The sequence below is a fragment of the Corvus cornix genome, chromosome 21 (genome assembly GCF_000738735.6).
Source record: "Corvus cornix cornix isolate S_Up_H32 chromosome 21, ASM73873v5, whole genome shotgun sequence".
In the NCBI taxonomy this organism is placed as follows: Eukaryota; Metazoa; Chordata; class Aves; order Passeriformes; family Corvidae; genus Corvus; species Corvus cornix.
In genome coordinates this window covers 3,162,018-3,182,575 of record NC_046350.1, presented here as the reverse complement: position 1 = coordinate 3,182,575, position 20,558 = coordinate 3,162,018, and the positions used below count along the sequence as shown (strand labels likewise).

General features: G+C 54.1%; 1 protein-coding gene across 1 annotated transcript in view; it reads left to right on the top strand.

Moving 5' to 3' along the window:
• AJAP1 (adherens junctions associated protein 1) overlaps positions 1-20,234 on the top strand; it is a 38,419-nt gene extending 18,185 nt beyond the window's left edge. The window contains exons 3-6 of the mRNA XM_039563979.1: positions 6,516-6,603; positions 9,407-9,649; positions 10,821-10,951; positions 15,593-20,234. Coding sequence (XP_039419913.1) covers positions 6,516-6,603; positions 9,407-9,649; positions 10,821-10,893 — 404 coding nt within the window. The 3' untranslated portion in view covers positions 10,894-10,951; positions 15,593-20,234. The remainder of the gene's footprint in view (positions 1-6,515; positions 6,604-9,406; positions 9,650-10,820; positions 10,952-15,592) is intronic.
• Positions 20,235-20,558: the final 324 nt, after the last annotated feature.

Genomic DNA, 20,558 nt, shown 5'->3' with positions numbered 1-20,558 from the left:
CAGTGGCATCACCCAGTCCAGGAGGGTGGGGTCCAGTGGCTTGTTGCCATCAGCCAGCTGCAGGAGCCCCTCTGCCTGCACCAGCTGTGGGAGGATGGCTCCTGGCATGTGCTGAGGCTCTGGGACTTATTGGAGTGGGCTGCCTTGTTTAGGTGAGGGCGAGCTGACAGTGATGCCACCCACCCGCCGGTGCTACCACTGCTGTCCTGCGTGGCCGCAGAACAACGGGAGCTGCAGCCCCGGCAGCTCCCAGAGGGCCAACTGCTTTAATCTTCAGGCTTTAGCTCTCATTAGGGGCTTTTTCCAGGATCGGAGTTTTTGCTAATTAACTTCTCTTCGAGCAGTGAATGCGATAAACTCCTTCCCGGGTCTAAAGGCCCTGTTTGATCCCAGCTCGTCCACCCTCAATTGAAAAGCTCCTGAGCTCCAGATCCGCTTTTCCTTCCAGTGCTGGGGCTGAGCACCCAAGAGAGCTCTCAGTATGCTCCCAGTGGGAGCACCATGCCCCTGCCATGCCTCAGGACAGCGTTTTGGGAGCGAGCAGCCGACACTGTCTCAAAGCAGGGTCTGTGCCCGTGCCAGTTTTGCTGGTGCGGCGCCTGTGCGAAGCCGTGCAGCTTCCCAGCCCTGTTCCACTCTGTTATATAAGCTGTAGCGGCTGGAAGTGTTTGTTCTCTGCTGGGAAAAACATATGGCTACAAATGAGGATGAGGTAACTCGCCTGTACGGTTTATTTGCCTCAGCGAGCATTGCCAGTCCCTGTCCGGTGAGGCGCCTTGACGGGAGCCTGGGGCGGGCGCGGTGCTGCTCACGCTGCCTGTGGTCCCTCAGCTGTCCCTGGCAGCTGCCTGGGGGGCTCAGGTTAGTACCACCTGTGTGTGGCACCCACGGGAGCCGGGGTCACTCCGGGAACTGGCAGAGCTGTGCCAGGGCTCCTGGAGCCACACAGATCCACACTCTCCCGTGCTCGATTCCATCAGAGCAGGTAGCTGCTGTTGTGCTGCTGCCCCCATGTCCCTCCTGTGCTGTGCCCTTGTATCCCTCTGTGCTTTGCCTCTGGGTCCCTGGTGGTTCTGTGGGACCGTGGGGTCCTTGGGGTGCATGCAGGGTGGTAAAAAGAGCCGCTTCACTTCAGCAGAGGCAGCAGTGCTCGCTGAGATGAGCAATGGGAGCAGCTCTGCTCTGTCAGATCTTCCTCTCGCCCCCCTTCCTCCTCGCTGAGAAGCGAGAGAGAGAGAGAGAGAAAAAAAGCCAGAAACAATGCCTTCATGAGTCGCTGACAGCAAAAACAGGCTTTAAAAAATTCCCCTGGAAGAGGAATTACTCGGCTCATAGGCAGGAGAGGCGGCAGAGGAGCGATGGCTGGTAATGCCTGGGATGAGAGGAGAGGCTGGCGCGTGCCGTGGCCCGGTGGGTGCTGCCACGGGGGCTCAGGTGACCTGCGGCTCAGGTCTTCCTGTCCCGGTGCCACCCCTGACGCGCAGCACAGCGCTGCTGGCATCAGCTGGGCGTGCAAGATGTTCACCCAGGCATAGTTTATGCTTGTGCTTTTCAAAAATGTGCATCCTTCTTCGGGGCTGTCGTAATCATTTTACTCTGGAGCAGGGAAAGAGAGGAATAATTAAAATTCCAGCATGCTGCAAGTGGGAAGGGCTGTGAGGAGCTTTCACCGGGCACTCTCCACGTGGGCTGGGCTCCTCCGTCAAGGCAGAGCATCCCCGGGTCCCGCAGCCTCAGCCAAAGCAGAGAAGAGTGGAATGAATCAGAGCTGTCAGAGCAAGGCAGGAATTGCACTCGCTGGTTTGTCCGAGGCTCCTTTCAGGAGCTTTAGGATAAAGCCGTCTTTAATTAAACCTTTAAGTGCTTTATAAAGCAGAAAACTCCATGTGCTGCCTGCTGCTCTTAGTGGTATTTGATGGCTGGTCGTGGCGCATTTGGCACCGCGCTCTGTGAGCAGCGAGCTTGTGGCAGAGCTGGTGCTCAGGGACACCCCTTCCCCAGGGCTGCCGTTCTCCTGGGAGGACGTGGGGATCATGTGGGTGTTGGCAGCTGGATCTGAGCTGGTGGTGGCCCCAGGCCACTCACCACCCCCTCCCCACTGCCAGCCAGCAGCGTGTCAGGAATAAATAATAATAGAGGCGTTGCTTCCCACTGGTGATGACCCTGCCTCCAGAAAGAGGGGTGCTGGAGGCGAGGAGATAGTGGATGCAAAAGGCTTCAAAGGAATTAATTAAAGATAAAATGTGTTTAAAAGAAAACCCTGGGCAGTGAGGATGGAGCTGCCTCTTTGATCTGCAGTGCCAAGGAGTGGGGAGATGCCACAGCTGGGGGACGGAGAGAGGTGAAGGGGCTGGACAGTGTCTCCTGGGCCGGCACCACCGGTCACCCTCCCTGGGAGGTTCCCAAAGGATCCCTTGTAGGGCCGTGCATCAGCTGCAGTTCTCCAGAAGGGTGGAGGATGATGGTGGAGGCAAGGAAGGAGCGTGGCCATCAGCTGAGCTCTCCCTGCAAGGGAGACAGGACACTGCCCGGGATGTGCAGATGGCAAACGTGCCTGTGCACATCCTCCCACATGCATCTCAGTGAGCCAGAAACTCTCCTCTGCTGCTCTCCAAGTATTTATTGCTCGGTGATATTTGCTGTAACACCTGAGAAGATAAGTCCCAGGGTCTTTAGCATAAGCCTTCAGGATCTTCCTTCTTGGTAAGAACATTTCGCAGCAGCAGCAGTAGCGGGAAGATGTTTTCCTTCTTTCATCAGTCCAGCTCAAAATACCAGGAAGTTAACCAGGAACCTTGGTGGGTTTTTCACTGAAAAGCTGCATTTTCATCTCAGGATGACTAACACTCCCTCGGCTGGGTTTCGGAGTGATCACTGATTTACCAGGTGGAAAACCAAGGGGCTTTGCTGCCCCCAACTTTGCCAGCAAGAAGGTGTTGGGAAGAGCAAACCCAAGGCGGTTTGTGGTGCGGTGGATTGGGCAGCAGAGGAACTGGCTGTGTACTGTAACAAGGCTTTTCAAGAAGGCTTCTGCTGCATCTCCACCCCTGTATCAGACCCTTGTGGCTTTTGTAAATTATTCTCCTTACAAGCTATTAACCAGCAGTAGGTTCATGTTACGGCCAAATCTGGCTGATCCCCCCTGGGAAAGGCCGGCGGTGGCAGCAGGGAGGCCACACCACGCTCCTGATTGAATTGTTCTGTCCGCAGGCAGCTTTGTCAGGGGATGAGGCTTTTGGGGCTCAGATGTGATTTCTGATGGCTGGGGAAGCTGTAAAGCCTCTTGAGTCCAGCCGGGTTGCCCCAGCTTCTCCACGACGCTGACGAGGAGGCATTGGCATCCTGGTGCCCAGGGCATGTGGGAACAGAGGAAGGAGACTCATGGCAGGGATGAGGATGGGATACTGAGGAGAGGGAGATCCACACAGCACACGTGTGGGGAGGGGCTGGGGTGCCTCCGGTGCAGACCTGGCTGGGGGTAGCCGTATCAGGCCCGTAAGAGTAACTCCAGTTTTCTCCCTTTCAGATGAAATAGAGCTGTTTTCTCCTTTCTTTAATTTTATGCAGCTTCAAGGCCTTGACGAGAGTCTTCAAAGAGTTGCAGCTCGTAGCTGTTTTTATTGGGAAAATGAAAAATACAGGCTGCCTAACCAGAGCTGTTGAAATAAAGGCCTTGGGGGATAGAGGTTCTCTTTGTTTTTAATTAAGAGCTTATATCTCCTGTTCGCTGCCATTGCGCGCTCCTGCAGTAGCAAGACATTAGTCTCAAATGGATTTTCTCGTGGAATTAATTCCATTGATGCAGAGCTGTCCGGGAGCCGTTTCAAAAGGTGGCTAGAAAGGCCAAACCTCAGCACTTTCATCTCAGCAGCAAATATATGGTCTTTAAAATAACAGATAAAAAAAGCCCTGGCATTGGCTTGCTCTGAGAAGATTGGGGTTTTGCCCGGGATGTGGGGAATCGGGAGCTGAGTTGTGCTGCCTGCTGGGATTCTGTGGCCCCTCTCCCCCTACCATGGGGATGAGAGGCCCCGGTGAGAGCAGACTGCACACGGATGGCACGAGAGTGGAAAAACCCAGCGATATTTCAGCATTTCCGAGGGTTCAGAGAGCGCCTTTGAAGAGCTTTCCCTCCTGGCAGGCAGCACGCGGAATTCTGCTGCACTAGCAGAAGCGCAGAGGCTTGGACACACTTTCAGTTCCATTAAATACTTCTCCTGTAATTACCCTCCAGTTAAATGGTCACTGCGTCAAATTGCCTGGTAAAAGCCTTGGCAGGGGGAGCCCTCGCCGGGCCCTCACAGGGCTGAGGCGTTCGCAGGTGCCGAGGCCGGTGCTGGGTGTCCCTCCCTGCCCTCCCGCCGCTGCTGTCCCTGCAGCTCCCGGTTTCCACGGTTAATCACGTGTAATTATGTGGCCGCCGGGTTCCGTGACCCGCTGGGATCGGAGCTTTTGCCGTGGAGATGAGCAAACAAAACCCAGGCACTGCAATCCCTGCTCCCAGGGTCTCTCTCTGGGGGCACGGGCTCTCCCAGGGAGTTATGCCTGTGCCAGGCAGCTTCCCACACTGGAGGAGGAGGATTTTGCTCTATGAGCTGTTGATTTTATCTTCCAAGTCCCCTTCCTCCATCCAACTGGACTTTAAGGGCTGTGTCTAAAATACTGCTTTGCCCTTGGCAGCATCTTTCTCCATCTCACCTCACCCCCCAGGGTGCTTTATGTCCCTTACAGGACACTCCCCTCTCGAAGGGTGCCCCATCCATTAACCCCACCCCTCGGAGATTGGATATTTGTTTGATCTTGATCCGTATGGCCCTACATTCTTTGAGGGCCTAGAGGAAAGGATTTGATATATTTATAAGTTAAGAATAAAGACCTGGCAGCATTTACTGCAGCAGGTATCGCTGTAGGGCTTCCCAGGGAACCATCCTGGGCCACCTGTCTGGTCCCTTCCCTCTGTCCATCACCACCACTGAGACAAAGATCTCCTGTCCCCTTGAAATCCCCCTGGCTTCTGGTGCAGAACTAATACATGATGCAAAGGAACTTTGCTGTGCCGGTACATATGGCAACTTATGTGTGTGATGGAGTCTAAAATTATCCAGCCTTTCTTAAAATCCATGTGTCCTGCTCCGAGGAGCTGCCATCCTTCCCAGTGCTCAGCCACCTGCAATCTGTTCTGCCTGTGCCTTTCCCATTACGTAAATGCAAGGATTAATTGCATCGTTAGGTTCTCCCTCGGCCCTGCCACCACTGCCTGAGCTCCCAGTGTTGCGGAAGGTCTCGTCCCTGACTCCGCTTCTGTTTTCAAAGGAATCGGGCACTGGGCTGGTTTGATTTTATTTTTAGAGTCTTTCCTTTTATCTCTCTCAGCAGCGTCCCACTGGGAGCTGCTCCAAGACTGCCATGCAGGATGCGGCCGGGCTGGCTGCTGCCGGGGTGGGCGTCACTCCTGACCTGGCACGCGTGGGCACGAGCTGCCACCACGCTCCTCGGGCCCGTCAGGACATGCTCCCATCGTCAACACCCTCTGGGAACTCATAGCATGGGGCCAGAAGTCTTTCTCCATGCCTCACCTTCAGGAGGTGGGGTGCCAGTGGGCGGTGGGGAGCCCCTGTGGTATTTTCCCTGTGAATTCCCCTGGGAGATGAAAGCCAGAGGTGGAGCAGCTGAGGAGTGAGTGCCATGGCTCCGGCTCTGGGTGGAATTGGCTGCTGCCCACCCTGCCAGCACGGGGGCCATGAGCGAATCCTTCCCCACGAGCGGTGGCTGCCCCAGTGCTGCCCGGTGGCCCCCAGGCAACCCCAGCCCCAGCTGAGCTGTGGCCCTGGCACTGACGCCGTCCTTGCCACAGATGCATACAGATATATATACATATAAAACTGCTTATTTTCCTGTCATTCTAAGACTTATTTATTTATTAAAACTACCATCCATCAGGAGCTGCAACATCTGTTTGTGAAAAATAGCACATCCTTGGGCTGCAGCCAGGAAAAATCATTTCATTATGAAATTGCAACTGTAAGGCAGCGCAAAATCACAAACATAGTGTACAGCGAGCTGCTTTTGTTTCCAAACTGCTCATTAGGAGTGATCCACGAGCCAAAATGATACCCCATGGAAGGTGAAGAGGGGGAAATGAGCCCACCCGACCTGCAAAGTGAGCAGCCGTCAGTGCCGTAATTATTATCCCTGGTGAATCCCACAGCCGGTGCAAGGCTGCGCTCGTCTCCCTTTCCGTCCCGGAGGGGAGACGTCTTCACTTCTCTTCCGTTCTTCGTGCCTAATTCGGGCTGACAAGGAACATACTTGAGAGGATAGGAAATGAGGAGCCTGGCTTACAGATTATTTTGTGTAAGGCAGGAGAGAGGATTGCAGCACCGCTGCCGGGGGCTGTGTGTGGCCCCGCACCAGGAAGGGCTGGGAGGGGGTGGCAGGGGGGCTGTGTGGGGAGGGGGACTCTGCTGGGGTCCCCTCAGTTCCCATCCCCACTCTCTTTTTTCTTCTGTCTGCAGGTCTGGCAGTTCATCAGATAATCACTATTACCGTGTCCCTCATCATGGTCATAGCCGCGCTGATAACAACCCTTGTCTTAAAAAATTGGTAAGGTCCCTCCTGCTCTGCTTGGTTTGGGGGCTGGTGTGGGATGGGGACAGGATGGGGATGGCGGTGCCCATCCAGCTGCAGGTGCCAAAGCCCGTGGCACCTGCCGGGATAGTTTTGGAAAGGCATTGCAGGAGAAAATGGGGGATTTACACCAAAACCTCCAAAGGAGGTTGGCTCATGAGGGTTCGGCTGTGCCCCCGCAGCTTCCCCACCTCACACCACCTGGCCCGTGGCTTTGGGGACCAGCACATGCCCGGGGTTGGGTGGACAGGTCTCACATGGGACACGTGCGCATCGCCGCTCCGGGGCTGAGTGCCTCAGCACGATGCCGCCTGGAGAGGACGGAGCCGTGTGTTGGGCCACAGTGGATGTTCCCAGGATCTGCCTGGTGCCGGCAGCAGCTCCTCCACCGCCTTCCCTAAGGAGCTTTGATGCTGCTCCTAAAATCCCCAGCCTGGCTTGGCAAGAAGCATCTGCATCTCCTGCCCTTCCTTGGGACCCCAGGGGCTGAAGGGCACCTTTGAAGCCCCTCAGGTGCCACGGTTTGAAGCCTGCCCCAACCCCCAGGGCGCTGCTGTGCTCCTCCAGCTTCATTTTCTCCCGTTTATTCTCTCAGCGTGGCTGGGCGTATGGCAAAATAGGTTAGCTTTCGCTCCAGGCACTCCTCACTTTACCTATTTTCCCAGAGAAACTGGCCTACTTTGAGGTCAGCGTTGCTGGCGTAGCGACACGGCTGCAGCACGGGGCTGAGGCGAGAGAGAGCGGCCGCACGGCCCTGTCAGTGGCTCTCCCCTCTGGCCTGGCCAAGCTCTGCGTGGGTGCTGCAGCAAATCGATTCCTGCAGCCAGGAGGAAATTGCAACATCGGGTTGATGAGGAGCCTGCTGGCTGACTGGGATGAGGGAAGAAGCCCTTTGCAGGGCTATGGAGGCATCTTCATCTTGGCAAAGCCGTAATGCGGCGCAGCAGCCGACCAAAAGTGCCGAGGTTCTGGCCCCACAGCTGAACTTGCTTTGGGGAGCAGCCAGTGACGCTCTCTCCTGTAGCTCAAGCGGGATTTAATTCACTAAACTTCCCTGGTTGCCACAGTGTTTCAGTGAAGGAGCAGGGAAGATAGTTTATAAAACACTTGTGGGGTTTGTCTCCCGTCGCAGCAGTGAGCGGTACGAGTCATTGATCCGGCTGACCACAGCTTGGCAGAACAGCTCAGTAACTGCTGCTGAAGCCGAAAAGGGGAAAAAAATAAATCCAGTGATCAGTGTAGAATAGAAATGCTTTACAGTAAGTGAAATTGAGAGCTCACCAGAGAAAATCCCTGGCAGGGGAGTGTGGGCAGCACCCAGGTGTGTCCCAGGTGAAGAAACAGTACCTGGGAGTTTGCTCAGCTCTGACCAAACTGCCTCGGTCCGTTGGGTGACCCCGGGCCGTGTGTGCGTGCTCCATGGCCGGGCTGACCCACATCGCACACTCCGGCCCCATCCCCAGCAGGGACACAGCCGCCGTCCCGTCCTTCGGCTGGCGCTTGTCGCCCTCGGGCAGGATGGGTGAGCGATGGCTGCATGCCAAGCCAGCGTCCTTCTTGTCACTGCTGCTCCTGCACACGTGCCGTGGGGAGACAGCAGTTGGTTTAGGGCTGTCTCTTTCGGTTGCATCAACCGGAGCAGAGCCGGCAGTGCCCTGCTGCTGGCAGATGCTGCCGCCTTGGCCAGCGCCACTCTCGGCACAGCCCCGCGCTCCTGTCCCCAGAGTGTCCCCACGGGTGCCCCTCCGCAGACAGTGCCAGCATCTCCAGCTCCCACCGCCCTCAGAGCTGCCACCTCCCAAAACTCCCGCATTCTGCGAGGCGCTGTCGATCCGATCTGGAAAAAGTGGCATCTTAATTAAATCAGTGTCTAGACCCTGAAATAGGACCAGGCTGATTGAGGGCGGCTCCTGCGAGCTGGGGTTCTCCTCGTCTCTGACATACTGAGCCAGAAGTGTTGTGCAGCCACGAGATCCTGATGAAGCCTCCAGAGCTGGAGGAGCCTCCAGAGAGCAGGGCTGCCCTGCCAGCCGTCCCTCTGCTGTGTCACACCAGGTCCTGAGCTCATTTATCCTGAGAAGTTCCAACCTGTTGGTGCCTGCCAAATGGAAAGGGTTTCACTTCATTGTTCTCACCTACATATTTTCACTTAAGAAAAGGCTTTTGCTTCCTGCAGGTACAAATGTGTGACTCATTAAGTAATTCCTCTGATGGGAAAAAGCTTGTGTCTAAAATATAAATTTGATTCTTAAAAAAAAGCACCAAGCCAAATGACTGCTTGTGGCTGATCTTTCCAATTCTGAATTGGAATTGGAATTTCTGAATTCTAATCTAGTATTGAGCAATCTGTAATGACTGGTCAGTCAGGTGAGTCCCCTTGCCAAGCTTCAGGGATACACTATGCATCCTGTCCCTTCTGCTCTGGCCTTTCAGGCCATAACAGACTTATAAAAATGATGGAGAGCAACATTTTACACAGGCAGACAGTGGGATGGTACTGGGGGGATGGTTTTCAGCTAAAAGAGTGAAGACTTAGGTTAGATCTTAGGGGAAATTTCTTCCCTGTGAGGATGGTGAGACCCTGGCACAGGGTGCCCAGAGAAGCTGTGGCTGCCCCATCCCTGGAAGTGTTCAAGGCCAGGTTGGACGGGGCTTGGAGCAACCTGCGATAGTGGAAGGTGTCCCTGCCCATGGCAGGGGGGTGGAACTGGATGGTTTTTAAGGTCCCTTCCAACCCAGACCATCCCATGATTGTCTGATTCTCTGTCCCCCGGCCCAGCTGTGCACAGAGCGGGCGCCCGCGGCGCAACAGCCACCAACGCAAGCTGGACCAGCAGGAGGAGAGCTGCCAGAACCTGACTGACTTCGCCCCCGCCCGCGTGCCCAGCGCCCTCGACATCTTCACCGCCTACAACGAGACGCTGCAGTGCTCCCACGAGTGCGTCCGGACCCCCGTGCCCGTCTACGCAGAGGACACGCTGCACTCGCCCGGGGATTATAAAACGACCTTCAATGGAAACAGGTGAGGTGGGCGCCGTGGTTTCCCGGTGGGTTGGGGAGAGCCATCCCGCTGTGGTGATGGGGTGCTCAGGGGTGATGTTCTGGGAGCATGTGGCAGAGCCACCTGCCTGTTGGGTGCTCACCCACTCATAGTTCAGTGTGGGACTGGCCCCTGACCCCCAGTTCTGGCAGCAGCGCTGGGTGGGTGCCTCAGCAGCCCTTGGCCCTGCAGGGCTGGGCGAGCTCAGCACCACACGGTGTTCAGTTCCCAGCTACTGCTGCTGCTGCCAGCACATAAAATGCCACTGGATCCATTTTTCCAGCGCCCAAGCTGTCTCCTCAGTGGCACCGGCAAAGCTGCCGGGCTGCAAACGAGCGGGTGATTAATGGAGGAGCAGGCGGCGAGAGCCAAATGAACCGTTTGGCTGCTGTGAAATAACGGCGGAGTGTTAATGAGGAGCGTCACTGGCAGCCAAGGGATGTGGCCGTGCTCTGCCAGCCCCTCGCCTGCCCAGAGGGAGGGGATCGGGAGCAGGATGGGGAGCGATGGGGTTGGGAGCGATGTTTCCCACACCAGAGCCCTTTCACTGGGTGCTGGTGTGGTTTCACCATATGGTAAATGTGTGTCCCCATCAGAGGTAGAGGGGAAGCCAGGCACAGAGTTTTGAGGGAGAAAATAAGCAGCTGATGCTCCAGGCAGCCTCAAGGAACCACGGCATTCGTGGCAGCCACAGCCCATGTCTGCCTGCCCCAAGGGCAGGCCTGGAGCCAACAACTTCATCGATGCCTCTTCAATCAGCAGCTCTTGCGTGTGTTTGGGGTTCTGCTCATCTGCATTTTCCAGGGCTTCCTCACATCTTGGAAGGTGGAGAACTGGCAGGGATTGTCACACCTTTTTGTTGGGTACCCACAAGCCTTGGTCTGATGTGAACCCCCCCCAGCCAGGTGACAGAGAGTTCCTGTGTTCTGGTTGGCAGGGATTATGGCTTTTCTGCCAGCCAGGGATGCTTTCTGGGACCCTCTATCCCAGAGCACTTCCAGACAGCCTGGCAAGCCCAGGCCCACTCAAAGCATCACTCTAGAGAGGTGTAATTTTTTCCCCCTAAGAAGCTGATTGTGCAGCAGGCCACCCCGGCTTGCACCGTGTGTGTTACGTACCAGCGTGTACAAGCCCCTCTTTCTGCTCGCTGCAGACCCTCTTCTTCTGACCGGCATCTTATTCCCGTGGCCTTTGTGTCTGAGAAATGGTTTGAAATCTCCTGCTGACTGGCCGAAGCCTGTTTGACTTCTGGGGGCAGGGCAGACGCCAGCGGGCTGTTTCCTGGTACGTACCGCGCTCCCCGCATCCATCCTGTGCCCCCACTGTGCCCATCGTACCCTGCCTGGTGCCCTCCTCCCATCTGCACTTCTGTCAGTGTGACTGGACATATTTCCTGCCATGGATGGGGTGCTGGGAGCCAAATGGCTTTTCCGGGGAGGTTAACTGCAGACAGGCCCACGCTAACAGACAGGGACTGGGATGGACATGGACTCAAAAGCAAAGGGTCCCTCGGGCAGCCTTGAACTTCAGCATGATCCCATGGTTCCAGCCCACCTCTAAAACCTCAACAAGCCACAGTAATTTCCGTGTTGGGAAATGGCTTGATCTGTAATTAACCTCTGGTGGCATGATGGACAGCCCGCCTAGTCCGAGCACCAGACATCCGGCATGCATGCTCCATCAGTATCTGAAAGCTCATTTGGTGATGTTTGCTGTCATGAACACTTCCATGCTCACTGCCAGGGTGCTGGGGTCCTCCTCCTCCTCCTCTTCCCTTTCTTCCTCCTCCTTCTCCTGCTGCTCTGCAAAGACAACCCTTCGAGCACAGTCCCCAGCAGCCAGTCACACCTGGGGTGTTGCTGTGACTGAAGGAGTGCACTGATGTTGTTCTGGTTGCAAGGGTACAATCTTTGGGGATTTTCTTCTTTTCTGTTGAGTTGGCCTGAGCCGTTTCCACCTCCTTGTGTCACTTTTGAAGGGGGCACAGCTGATAGCAGTGGCAGGAAAAGCCATTGAGGTCTGTGTGTGCCAGCTCGCCCTGGGCAGAGGTGCCCGCTCCGAGCCACATGCTCAGATGAATTAATTGCTCTGTCTCAAGTCCCTGCTGTAATGAATCATATATTCAGTGTAAATGAAATTTCCAGCCTTCCCTGGCTGCAGCTTACTCGGAATAGCCTGTTTAACATTATGCACAGCTATTGAACACAGAAATATAATTAGATTAGAATGGAGGGGAATAAAAAGTTAATGGTCTCGGCCGTGCCGAGGCTGGCGGTGTCTGGACAGGGCAGGTGAGGTGTGTGCCAGTGCAGTGGGGCAGAGAGCAGGGGTTTGTCTGGCATGGCCCCACTGCCCCCCAGAGCCTCCTCTGGCTGAAGCAGCTTCACTGGTGAAGGTGAAGGGCTCTCACTCCCCATCCACTGACGTGCTCATGTTTTTTCTCTGACTCTTTTGTTGTGGCCACTGTCTCAGGGGACAGAGGGCGAAGGAACCCAGGCAGGAGCTGGTGCCAGGAGTGAGGACAGCAGAAGAATGAGCAGTGCAGTTCTGCAGGGAACACCAGCCTCAGCAATAACCCACTGGGCCTTTTCCACCCTCAGTTTTGTAGTTTGGGATGTCTTTCCATTGACTTAAAGTGAATTAAAAAAAAGAAAAAAACACGTAAAGCAAGCCAGCTACACTCAATGCCATCTACAGCTCTCCATGCCTCAGGTAGAGGGAAGGAAGGAGCAGCTCGAAGCACTGTAGGAATCCTCTGTGGATCCCACTGCTCCTGCCCCCAGTCCTGTGAAACCCCAGGCCAAAGACTGTGCCCTGGTCACCTCCACAGATTTCTTTAAATAGCCTGAAGCCGTTCCATTACGCCTTATTAAATCCTTGAAATTCTCATTGACCCGTTTTCATGGAATCCATAAAACGTGCATTGACGTGCTCTGGAAAAATCTATCCGGCTCGTACCTGGAGCATTAGCTCTGTAATGGCACTTCAATTACAGATGCAGTTCTGGAAGCTGCTGTTTGGTTTCATTAACGATAACAAAATGAGATTGATCCCCAAGCTGTTCTACCTGTTCTCTGCGTGTTTACTGTGCATAGGTGTATTTGCACCAGGCTGTTTCTGGGACACACTTGCATAAGTGGTGTGTCCCAGTTGAAACCAGGTGCTGGTGGGAAATCCCGCAGGTGAAATGAGCATTCCAAGTTTCATGTGCCACTGTGCAAGGTGCAGATGGCGTTGAGATGAGCTCCCTGCTAGGCTGTCCCTGCCACCGTGGTTGCCTTGTGCTGTCACCAGCTGCCAAGTGCCAGAGGAGCAGTGGGATGGAGGGAAGCGCCAGAGGAGCCTCAGAGGCATGGAGGATGCCTCTCCAGCTCGTTTCTAGAGGAAAGGCTGGTGGAAAAGGAGATGCAGCTGCTTGGGCTGCACCACTTCCGGGGGAATGAGTGTTTCCTGGCTGGCATGCACAGCTGCAGCAAGGTCACCTGAAGGGGACAGTTGCTGTTGACCCACTACACCACAGCAGAGGCAGAGGATGCTCTGGAGCACATGCAGCTTTTTGGCTGAAGGGACTACATGCAGCTTTCTCCTCACAGCCCCTTTGTCCTGGTGTTTTACAAGTTTTAATAGACAGCACTTCACAGCTCTGAGCCGTCTGGTTGGCACATTAGTGCTCCTGATGGTGTGGGGCCAGAGCTGGAGGCACAAGGCAGGTGGCATGTCCCAGGACAGGGATGGCAGGACAGCGGTGCTGCAGGTGTTTCGTTGACACAACCACTGGGAGCCAAGTTGGAATTTAATGTGAACTTCACATCTGACAGTCCATCAGCCTGGTGTGAGGACTGACCGTGGTGCTGCCCAACTGGCACCCTGGCCTTGGGTGATGCTGAGAGCCTCATCAGGCTGGGCTGAGCACTTGAGGCAGCAGATATAAGGGACAGCACTGCGGAGCATCTCCAGCCTGGAGAGCTGCAGGGAACACCAGGGTTGTGTCACGAAACCTGATGAAACTCATCTAGTTACACAGGGAGCAGATGTTGAAGCTATTTCCTGGGGTCAGATTCCTCCTGCACCTGCAGGAGTCATGGGGAGGGTTCCTGTGCTGCAGGCATGGTCCCCGCCAGGACACCGTCCCTCCCCACAGCAGGCGACACCGCCCGTGGCAAGCAGCTGGTGGAGCTTTCCAGCAGATTGCTTGTGCCAGCAGCCAGGCCCCACTGGAGCACCAGCTCCTTGGTAGATGTCACACCTCGGTGGATGTCACGCCTCAGCAGTGGCTGCCAGCAGCTACTCCTGCAGGCGGAGAAGCTGGTGCGTCTGCAGCAGCCTGGTGTAGCAGTGCAGCCTCAGTGTGGCCCTGGGATGGGTAGGTGAGGAGTGGAGCAGTCCGTGAAAGCTCTCAGGAGTTACCTGCAGGGAGGGACGAAAAGAAGAGCTCCCCTTGCCCTGGTGCCAGTGGTGCTGGAGGAGCACCCAGACAGAGGCAGGAGCACTGCCGCTCTGCAGACCAGCACGGGACGTGTGACAAAGACTTGAGTGGCTTTGTCCGAGCACCGCAGCACAGGGTGGCTGGTTTGACTTGATCTCATCCTGGCTCTGGGGCTTTCTGAAATGGAGTTTGAGATTCCACATTATTCTTGTCCTTAATCCCACTCTCTTTGACTGAAAAACCCCATGGAATGAGATTATACAAAAATCTGTAAGGTTGATCAAGCGCTGACCTACTTTGCACAAAGAGGCTATTTGGGATACAATACCAATTGTACATCCTGCCATCGTGCATTAACCAGTGCTCACCCGGAGCCACGGGAGGCTCGGCACCGCTGGCAGGGACGGGGCAGTTTGGGACCCAGCAGCTGTGCTGGTTCGGTGACATCGGCCTGACCCTGCCCTGGCACAGGGCGGTGAGAGCTGACGGCGTTGTGTGGTAATGCCGCGCTCAAACACGGCAGCAGCTGCTGTGCTGGCCCCGTTCTGCCTAACAACAGCAAATGGTTTGTGTTAACATTAACAGATAATGAGTCATCATAAAAAATCCCGGCTTGTCTTCGGAGGAGTAGCAGCAGTCCCAGCACTCCCAGCACAGGAGATTAAGGACTCTGGAAAATCTGTCTCGCTAATTAAGACTTCAGGGTTGTTCTTTGCGATGGTGTATTGGGCATCTTGCTTTAAAATAGTGGTTTTTAGAGAAAGAACCTTGGGACAAAAAGCATGCCACGTTCTGGATGCTGATCCCAGCCAGGCAGAGAGCACAGATTAGGGATGTGTGAATTAGGGATCCTGGGATTAGGGAATCCTGAGCACTGCTGTACAGGTTGTAGGTACCTGCTTGCAGCTGGCTCTGGCACACCCAGCTGTGCTACAGCCCATGCAATGTCACGGACATGTAAAGCAAGTGGCCACATGCCAATGATGCGGAGTGATTGTCTTCACACTGAGGGTCCAATATTGTATACAGAGAGATCTTCCAGTAGACGGTAAATAAATAGCTTAAGGACTTTGATAGGATCTCTGGTTTGGTGCTTAACCAATTCCTTATTGATTCTTTAGATTTAACTTTAGAAAATCTTGTTAGTGCTTGTCATCATCTGCTCGTCTGCCAGAGCACTCGCTGCTCAAGGCCCGAGTGTGAGAAGCTGCAGAACGCAGGGATGATCAGGAGTAAATCCCACTCTGGAAAAGGCCTTGAGGAGAGAGATGTAGTGATCCCAATCCCCAGCACAGACTGGCAGCTGCGGAGAAGGAGGAGGAGGTCACTGGTACCCTGCTCCCTCCATGCTCCACTCCCCCAGGAATCCTGCAGCTCCACAGCCAGGGGGAAGGAGGAGGAAACCTCCAGGTAGTGGGGGATCATCCAAGCAGTGACACAAGACGTGGTGCAATTCCCTGTCATGACATAATCTTTCTTTTTCTTCTCGTCCTCAACAGGATTCCATTGGTGAACCTGTAAAAAATATAAAAAAATAATGGGTTACCTGTACCTACCATTTCTGTTTACCAGTAGGAGACTCAAAGAGCAGCGTTCTATGGGCCAAATATATTTTTATAAAAATGAACACGCCTATAGGTAACTGCGTTGTCAAGGAGCGCGTTTTTGGGAGGAGAGAAAGGAAAGTGTGCGAGCAAAGAATCCCGTGGAGGAGGAGGAGGAGGAACCAGCAAGGGATGGAAAGGGAAGGATGAGCGCCTGGAGCCCGGCCATGGACGGTGACTCTGAACCTGTGCCAATAATACCATTATGTGCCATGAACCGACGCAAAGACTTTGCAAAGAGCCGAGTCAATAACGCCTGGAAATGTTGTGGAGGAAGAGTGGGGCATCTCTTCTGGTGGGGTCATCCATTCCGGTCCATACGCGTACATACATACGGTATATGTAGAGAGAAAATATATATATATATATACACACACAAACACTTTTTGTACTGTAGCAATTTTTGAAGATCTTAAATACTCATTTTTAAAGATGATGTCATGGGCTAAAAGTCTCATTTCTTTAACACGCATCATGCAAACTGGGTGATCTGATGTTTTCTACTTTGGCAGCTTGCCTGTCAACCTATATGTGTATATATAGGTAGACATATATACATATATATACGTGTGTGTGTATGTATAGACATATATATGTATGTATACATATATATATATCATTTTGGTTCTTTTTGGAAATGCTTTTCCAGCGTTGCGATGTGACCGTGGTGGGAGACAGCCGGGACTGCGCTGCCGGCGGGAAGCAGAGGAGAAGCTTCCCAAAACCATCCAGAGCGCAGCTCAAGGCAGTGCTGAAGGTATTTCCCGGCTTCTGTATCCCGATAAATCATCAAGGTCGATGGGAGGAAGCCGGAAATCCTGGGCCTGCCCTGTGTCCACAGAGCTGTGATCTCCGCCACGCTAGGCATGACACCTCGGGGCTGAACAGGGCAGATTTTAGGGGCGGACTTCCAAAAGATTGGCCTCTCTTGGCACAGAAGACAAATTTTAGGAGTGGGATGTGGGAGGATTTTTGGAAAATGGCTTCTAAATTGGCCACAGCACCAAAGTGTACTCAGCCCTGTGTGAGAAACAAGAGGAAGGAGCTCGTTGCCTCCTGCCCCAGCCTGGGGCTGTGGGATGGAGAGAGCCTCTTCCTTTGTTCTCCTGGTCTTGGCTGGCTCTGCTGCAGCAGGAGAAGACACAGCCATCTGTCCACAATCCTGGAGATCACTTAATAGTGTTTAAAGGGAATTTTTGCCAGGGAAGCACGATTCTGCAGGCTCCGGCTTGATGTGTTGATCTAGAAACGTCCATGCCCATCCAGCTCCTGCTGAGGTGGGTGGTGGTGGTGGGTGCTGACCCTAAACCCTCTTTCCAAGTCTTTCCATGGAGTCGGGTGCTGCCATGCTGTGCTGCACATCGTACACTGGGATGGGTCTCTCTCGGGTCCCTTCGATGTTAAATGGGTGGGAACGACAGCAGAGATCAGACCAAAGTCCTCCAGTTCTTTTTGTAAACTGCCCTTGGTAAATACTAGTGCTTTTTTAGAACTGTCCAGATCCACGTTTCTACTCCCCCACTGATTACTCAGCTCCTTTTCTTTATGATAATGAACGTGCAGTTTAAAAACAAAACAAAAAAAGTAGAACCCTGGTGTTGCGCATAGCCACGCGTGCGGTCTCTTGTTCCCATGTCCTTTTCTGTCCTTTTCCCATGGAATTGCACAGTCTGGATTATTTGTCCTGAATTTTTGGACACTGCCTCAGACAGAAGTCTTCCTTGCCAGCCCTGACAATTACCTGCGGACTCGAGCCAACCATCCCCCTGGGGAGAGCAGTATCTCCTGGGTGGCTCGTGTCTGGCTCTCCAGAGCATTGGATGCCTCCAGGGAGGAGAGGGGACAGTGTCTTGCTAGAGCAGTGGCCCCCAAAGCTTTAGCCATCCCTGGGGAACGTGGGGAGTGTCTGTCCTTGGGAAGCGTGGAGTCTGAGCGACTGCTCCAGCGTCATCTCAGTGTCCTGGGGCTTTCCTGTGACGCTGGTGTCAGTGGTGCAGCCCCTGCCACAGGCTCTCCTCCCTTTGTGACTTCATGGGAATCCATCCACGCCAGCTTGGAGCCACGTTCCTTGAGCTTCTCCCCTTAATCTTCCTATTTATTTCATTCCCACAGGTATTCCAGTGTAATCGCGGTAGCAGTATGACAAGAAATATATCTCAGCTCCCTCATTCCAGGGCATGTGAAGCAGCATTCTGTTTCTGCATGGATGGAACCTGCTGCCTGCAGGGGAGTCGTCAGGCAGAGCTGGGGGATGCCAGGGCAGCATGGGCAGCACTAGTGCAAGCAGTGGTGATGAGGAGGCACCTGGCTCCCAGGAAATTCCCTGTGGAGCTGGGGAAGAGGAGGGGAAAGCGTGTGTGTGTGTGTGTGTGTGTGTGTGTGTGTGTGTGTCAGGGAGAGAGAAGGAAGGCGAGTCACTGTGACCCCGAGGATGGTCACAGGTTTCAGAGGGCGGGACTTGCATGAGCTTCCCCCACAGTCTGCAGCAGGACATGTCCTGGTTTCCCCGGAGCTGAGCGGTGAACCAGGGAACAAAAGTAGATGCACAATCTTCCCTTATTTATAAGGACCAACAGCACTTGCACTTTATCAGAGGAAGCCTCCCCCCATCCATGCTGGGCCAGTGCGGTGGAGGGAGAGGAGGAGGAGGAAGGGCTGGGATGGAGCCGCTGATGCAGTGATGTACGAGGCAGGATCCAGGCGTCCCAAGGTCTTGCACAGTGAAGAGAAATGAACTGTGGTGATTTCATTCCCTCCTATTGATGAAAGCCAAAAAACAAGAAAGAAATGAAAATAGAAAGTCGCATTTCCATGGCATAGTCTATTGAGTAGATCGTTCCACCATGGAAAAGCAGGGAAGCGTGGTGTTCTCAGACATGCTCCCATAGGAGCCTTGTCATGTTTTGGGCACATCGTCTCACCCCGAGGTCCTGGAAGCTTAAAAAAAGAAAAGTTTTGCTCCTTGCTTTGCTGTAAGCCCTCAGCCCGCTGCTGCTTGTTTCTTTTCAGTTCATTTTCCAGATTCCTTAGCCCCTGAGTAGTCCCTGAGAAACACACCATGGCAGCCGAGAGGCTGCCACATCCCCAGACGTGTCATGGAGTGTCTGTGTGTCACTTGTGGCTCTGTCCTAGAGAAAGTGGTGTGGGACAAGCCACCCATGGCAAGGAGAGGTTGGTTCTCCTCCAGCTCTGCGGCAAGTCCAGGCTTCCCAGGGCCGTGCGGGACTCTCCTCCCTCCACATCCCTTGCAAACCCTGAGCAGGAGCCACAGGATGTGCCGCTCCCACTGAGCCAGGGAGTCGGCTCCGCTGCTGCCACCGGCACCAGCGGGCTCTGTCCTGCACCAAACCGAGCTGGTTTGGGGCTCTAGGTCCGAGCTCCCATGTCATGGCACCAGCAGGTAGGGCGGGCAGGGTTTGTTCCTCAATCCCCTGACCTTTGGAAGCCGGGGTCCCCCGAGGGCGGCTTCACCCCACAGCACCCCGGGCAGAGCCGGCCCTGGGCAGCCGCCCGTCTCTCCAGATCCGATCGTTTACCTTCACTCTGTCTTCCCAGCTGGAGAAAGGGCGGCCGGTGGTGGTGGCAGGAGCCGTGCTCCAGAGAACACCAGTGCTCCATGGGGCACCATGGGGTCAAGGGCACCGAGCCTGCCAGGAGGTCACCGCAGCGATGGCAGCGCCGGCGCGGGGACGGATTTCAGGTTACCTCTTCTCCACTGGCAGCTTGTCACGAAGGAAGGTAGTTCAGCTGAAACGGTAGTTAAATAGTAGATATTCTACACATAATATATATTTTGTAAAAAAAAAATTAAAAAATAAAATAGAACAAAAATATATCTATCCTATCTCAGCCCGCCCATTTCAGGATGAATGTGGTTGGAATTTTCTTTCAACCAGATATTAAATCTGTACGCAATTTTTTCAAAACCAGCAAGAAATCCCTCGCCATTTCCAAGTCTGTGGGTTTGGTCTCCCGAGCTCATCTAACGCTTCTCACACATTTTTAAGAATTACTCTCAGCGTTTGTAGGTACATTTTTAATAGTGTCACGAGTGGAGATTATATTTACTTTGAAAAAAGTATATGTTGCACAAAAATGTACACTAAGGGCACAGATTTCTGACCCAGATTCTTCTATTTTAGGTTCCAAGGGGTTTATTTTTTTTGTTTGATAGGACATGTACAGTGAAGTTTACACTTTATTTTTATTTTGCCAAAACCCGTTTTCTAACATGAGACAGTTTTACTTTGTAACTGGTTTTACATCACTGAGTACTTCTTTCTTTTCCTGGGAAAATCCTGCACCGGGAGGCATCCGGTGGAAGCGCCGTCGCCTTTTGGCATTGTGGCTGCCCCACGTGCCCACAGCGCGAGCTGGGGCGGTGCCAAAAGGACCTTTTCTTCCCGAGCGGTTTTTAATTTGTCTCTGTCCGTGGAAGCCGTGTATTTGGAAGCACTGTAAATGCCACCCTGTCCCCTTGCCCTCTGTATATTTAGTACTCTGATGTTGCTATTAAAACTGATATGAGAACCGCGCAGCCGGTGGTGACTGGGTTCCTCCGCGCGCGGCCGCGGTCCCTGGGGAGGGGACGGGGTTGGTTTGGTGTCCAGAGGGATCAATGTCTCAGCAAGAAGGAGTCCAGAGGCTTCTCTGGGGAAATCCCACTGTTCCCAGCTGTGCATGCCTCGGGTGAGCAGCTGGGAAATAGCCCGGCCTTCGTCCTGGGAAGAGGGTCTTGTGCATCCCCTTGGAGTGTCCGCCATGGCAGCACCACCTCCACACCCTGTGGCACAGGCAGGAGGGTGCCCGGTCCCCAGGCTCACCCAATGTCCCCCAGATCTCTGAGGGGACCCTGTGTGCC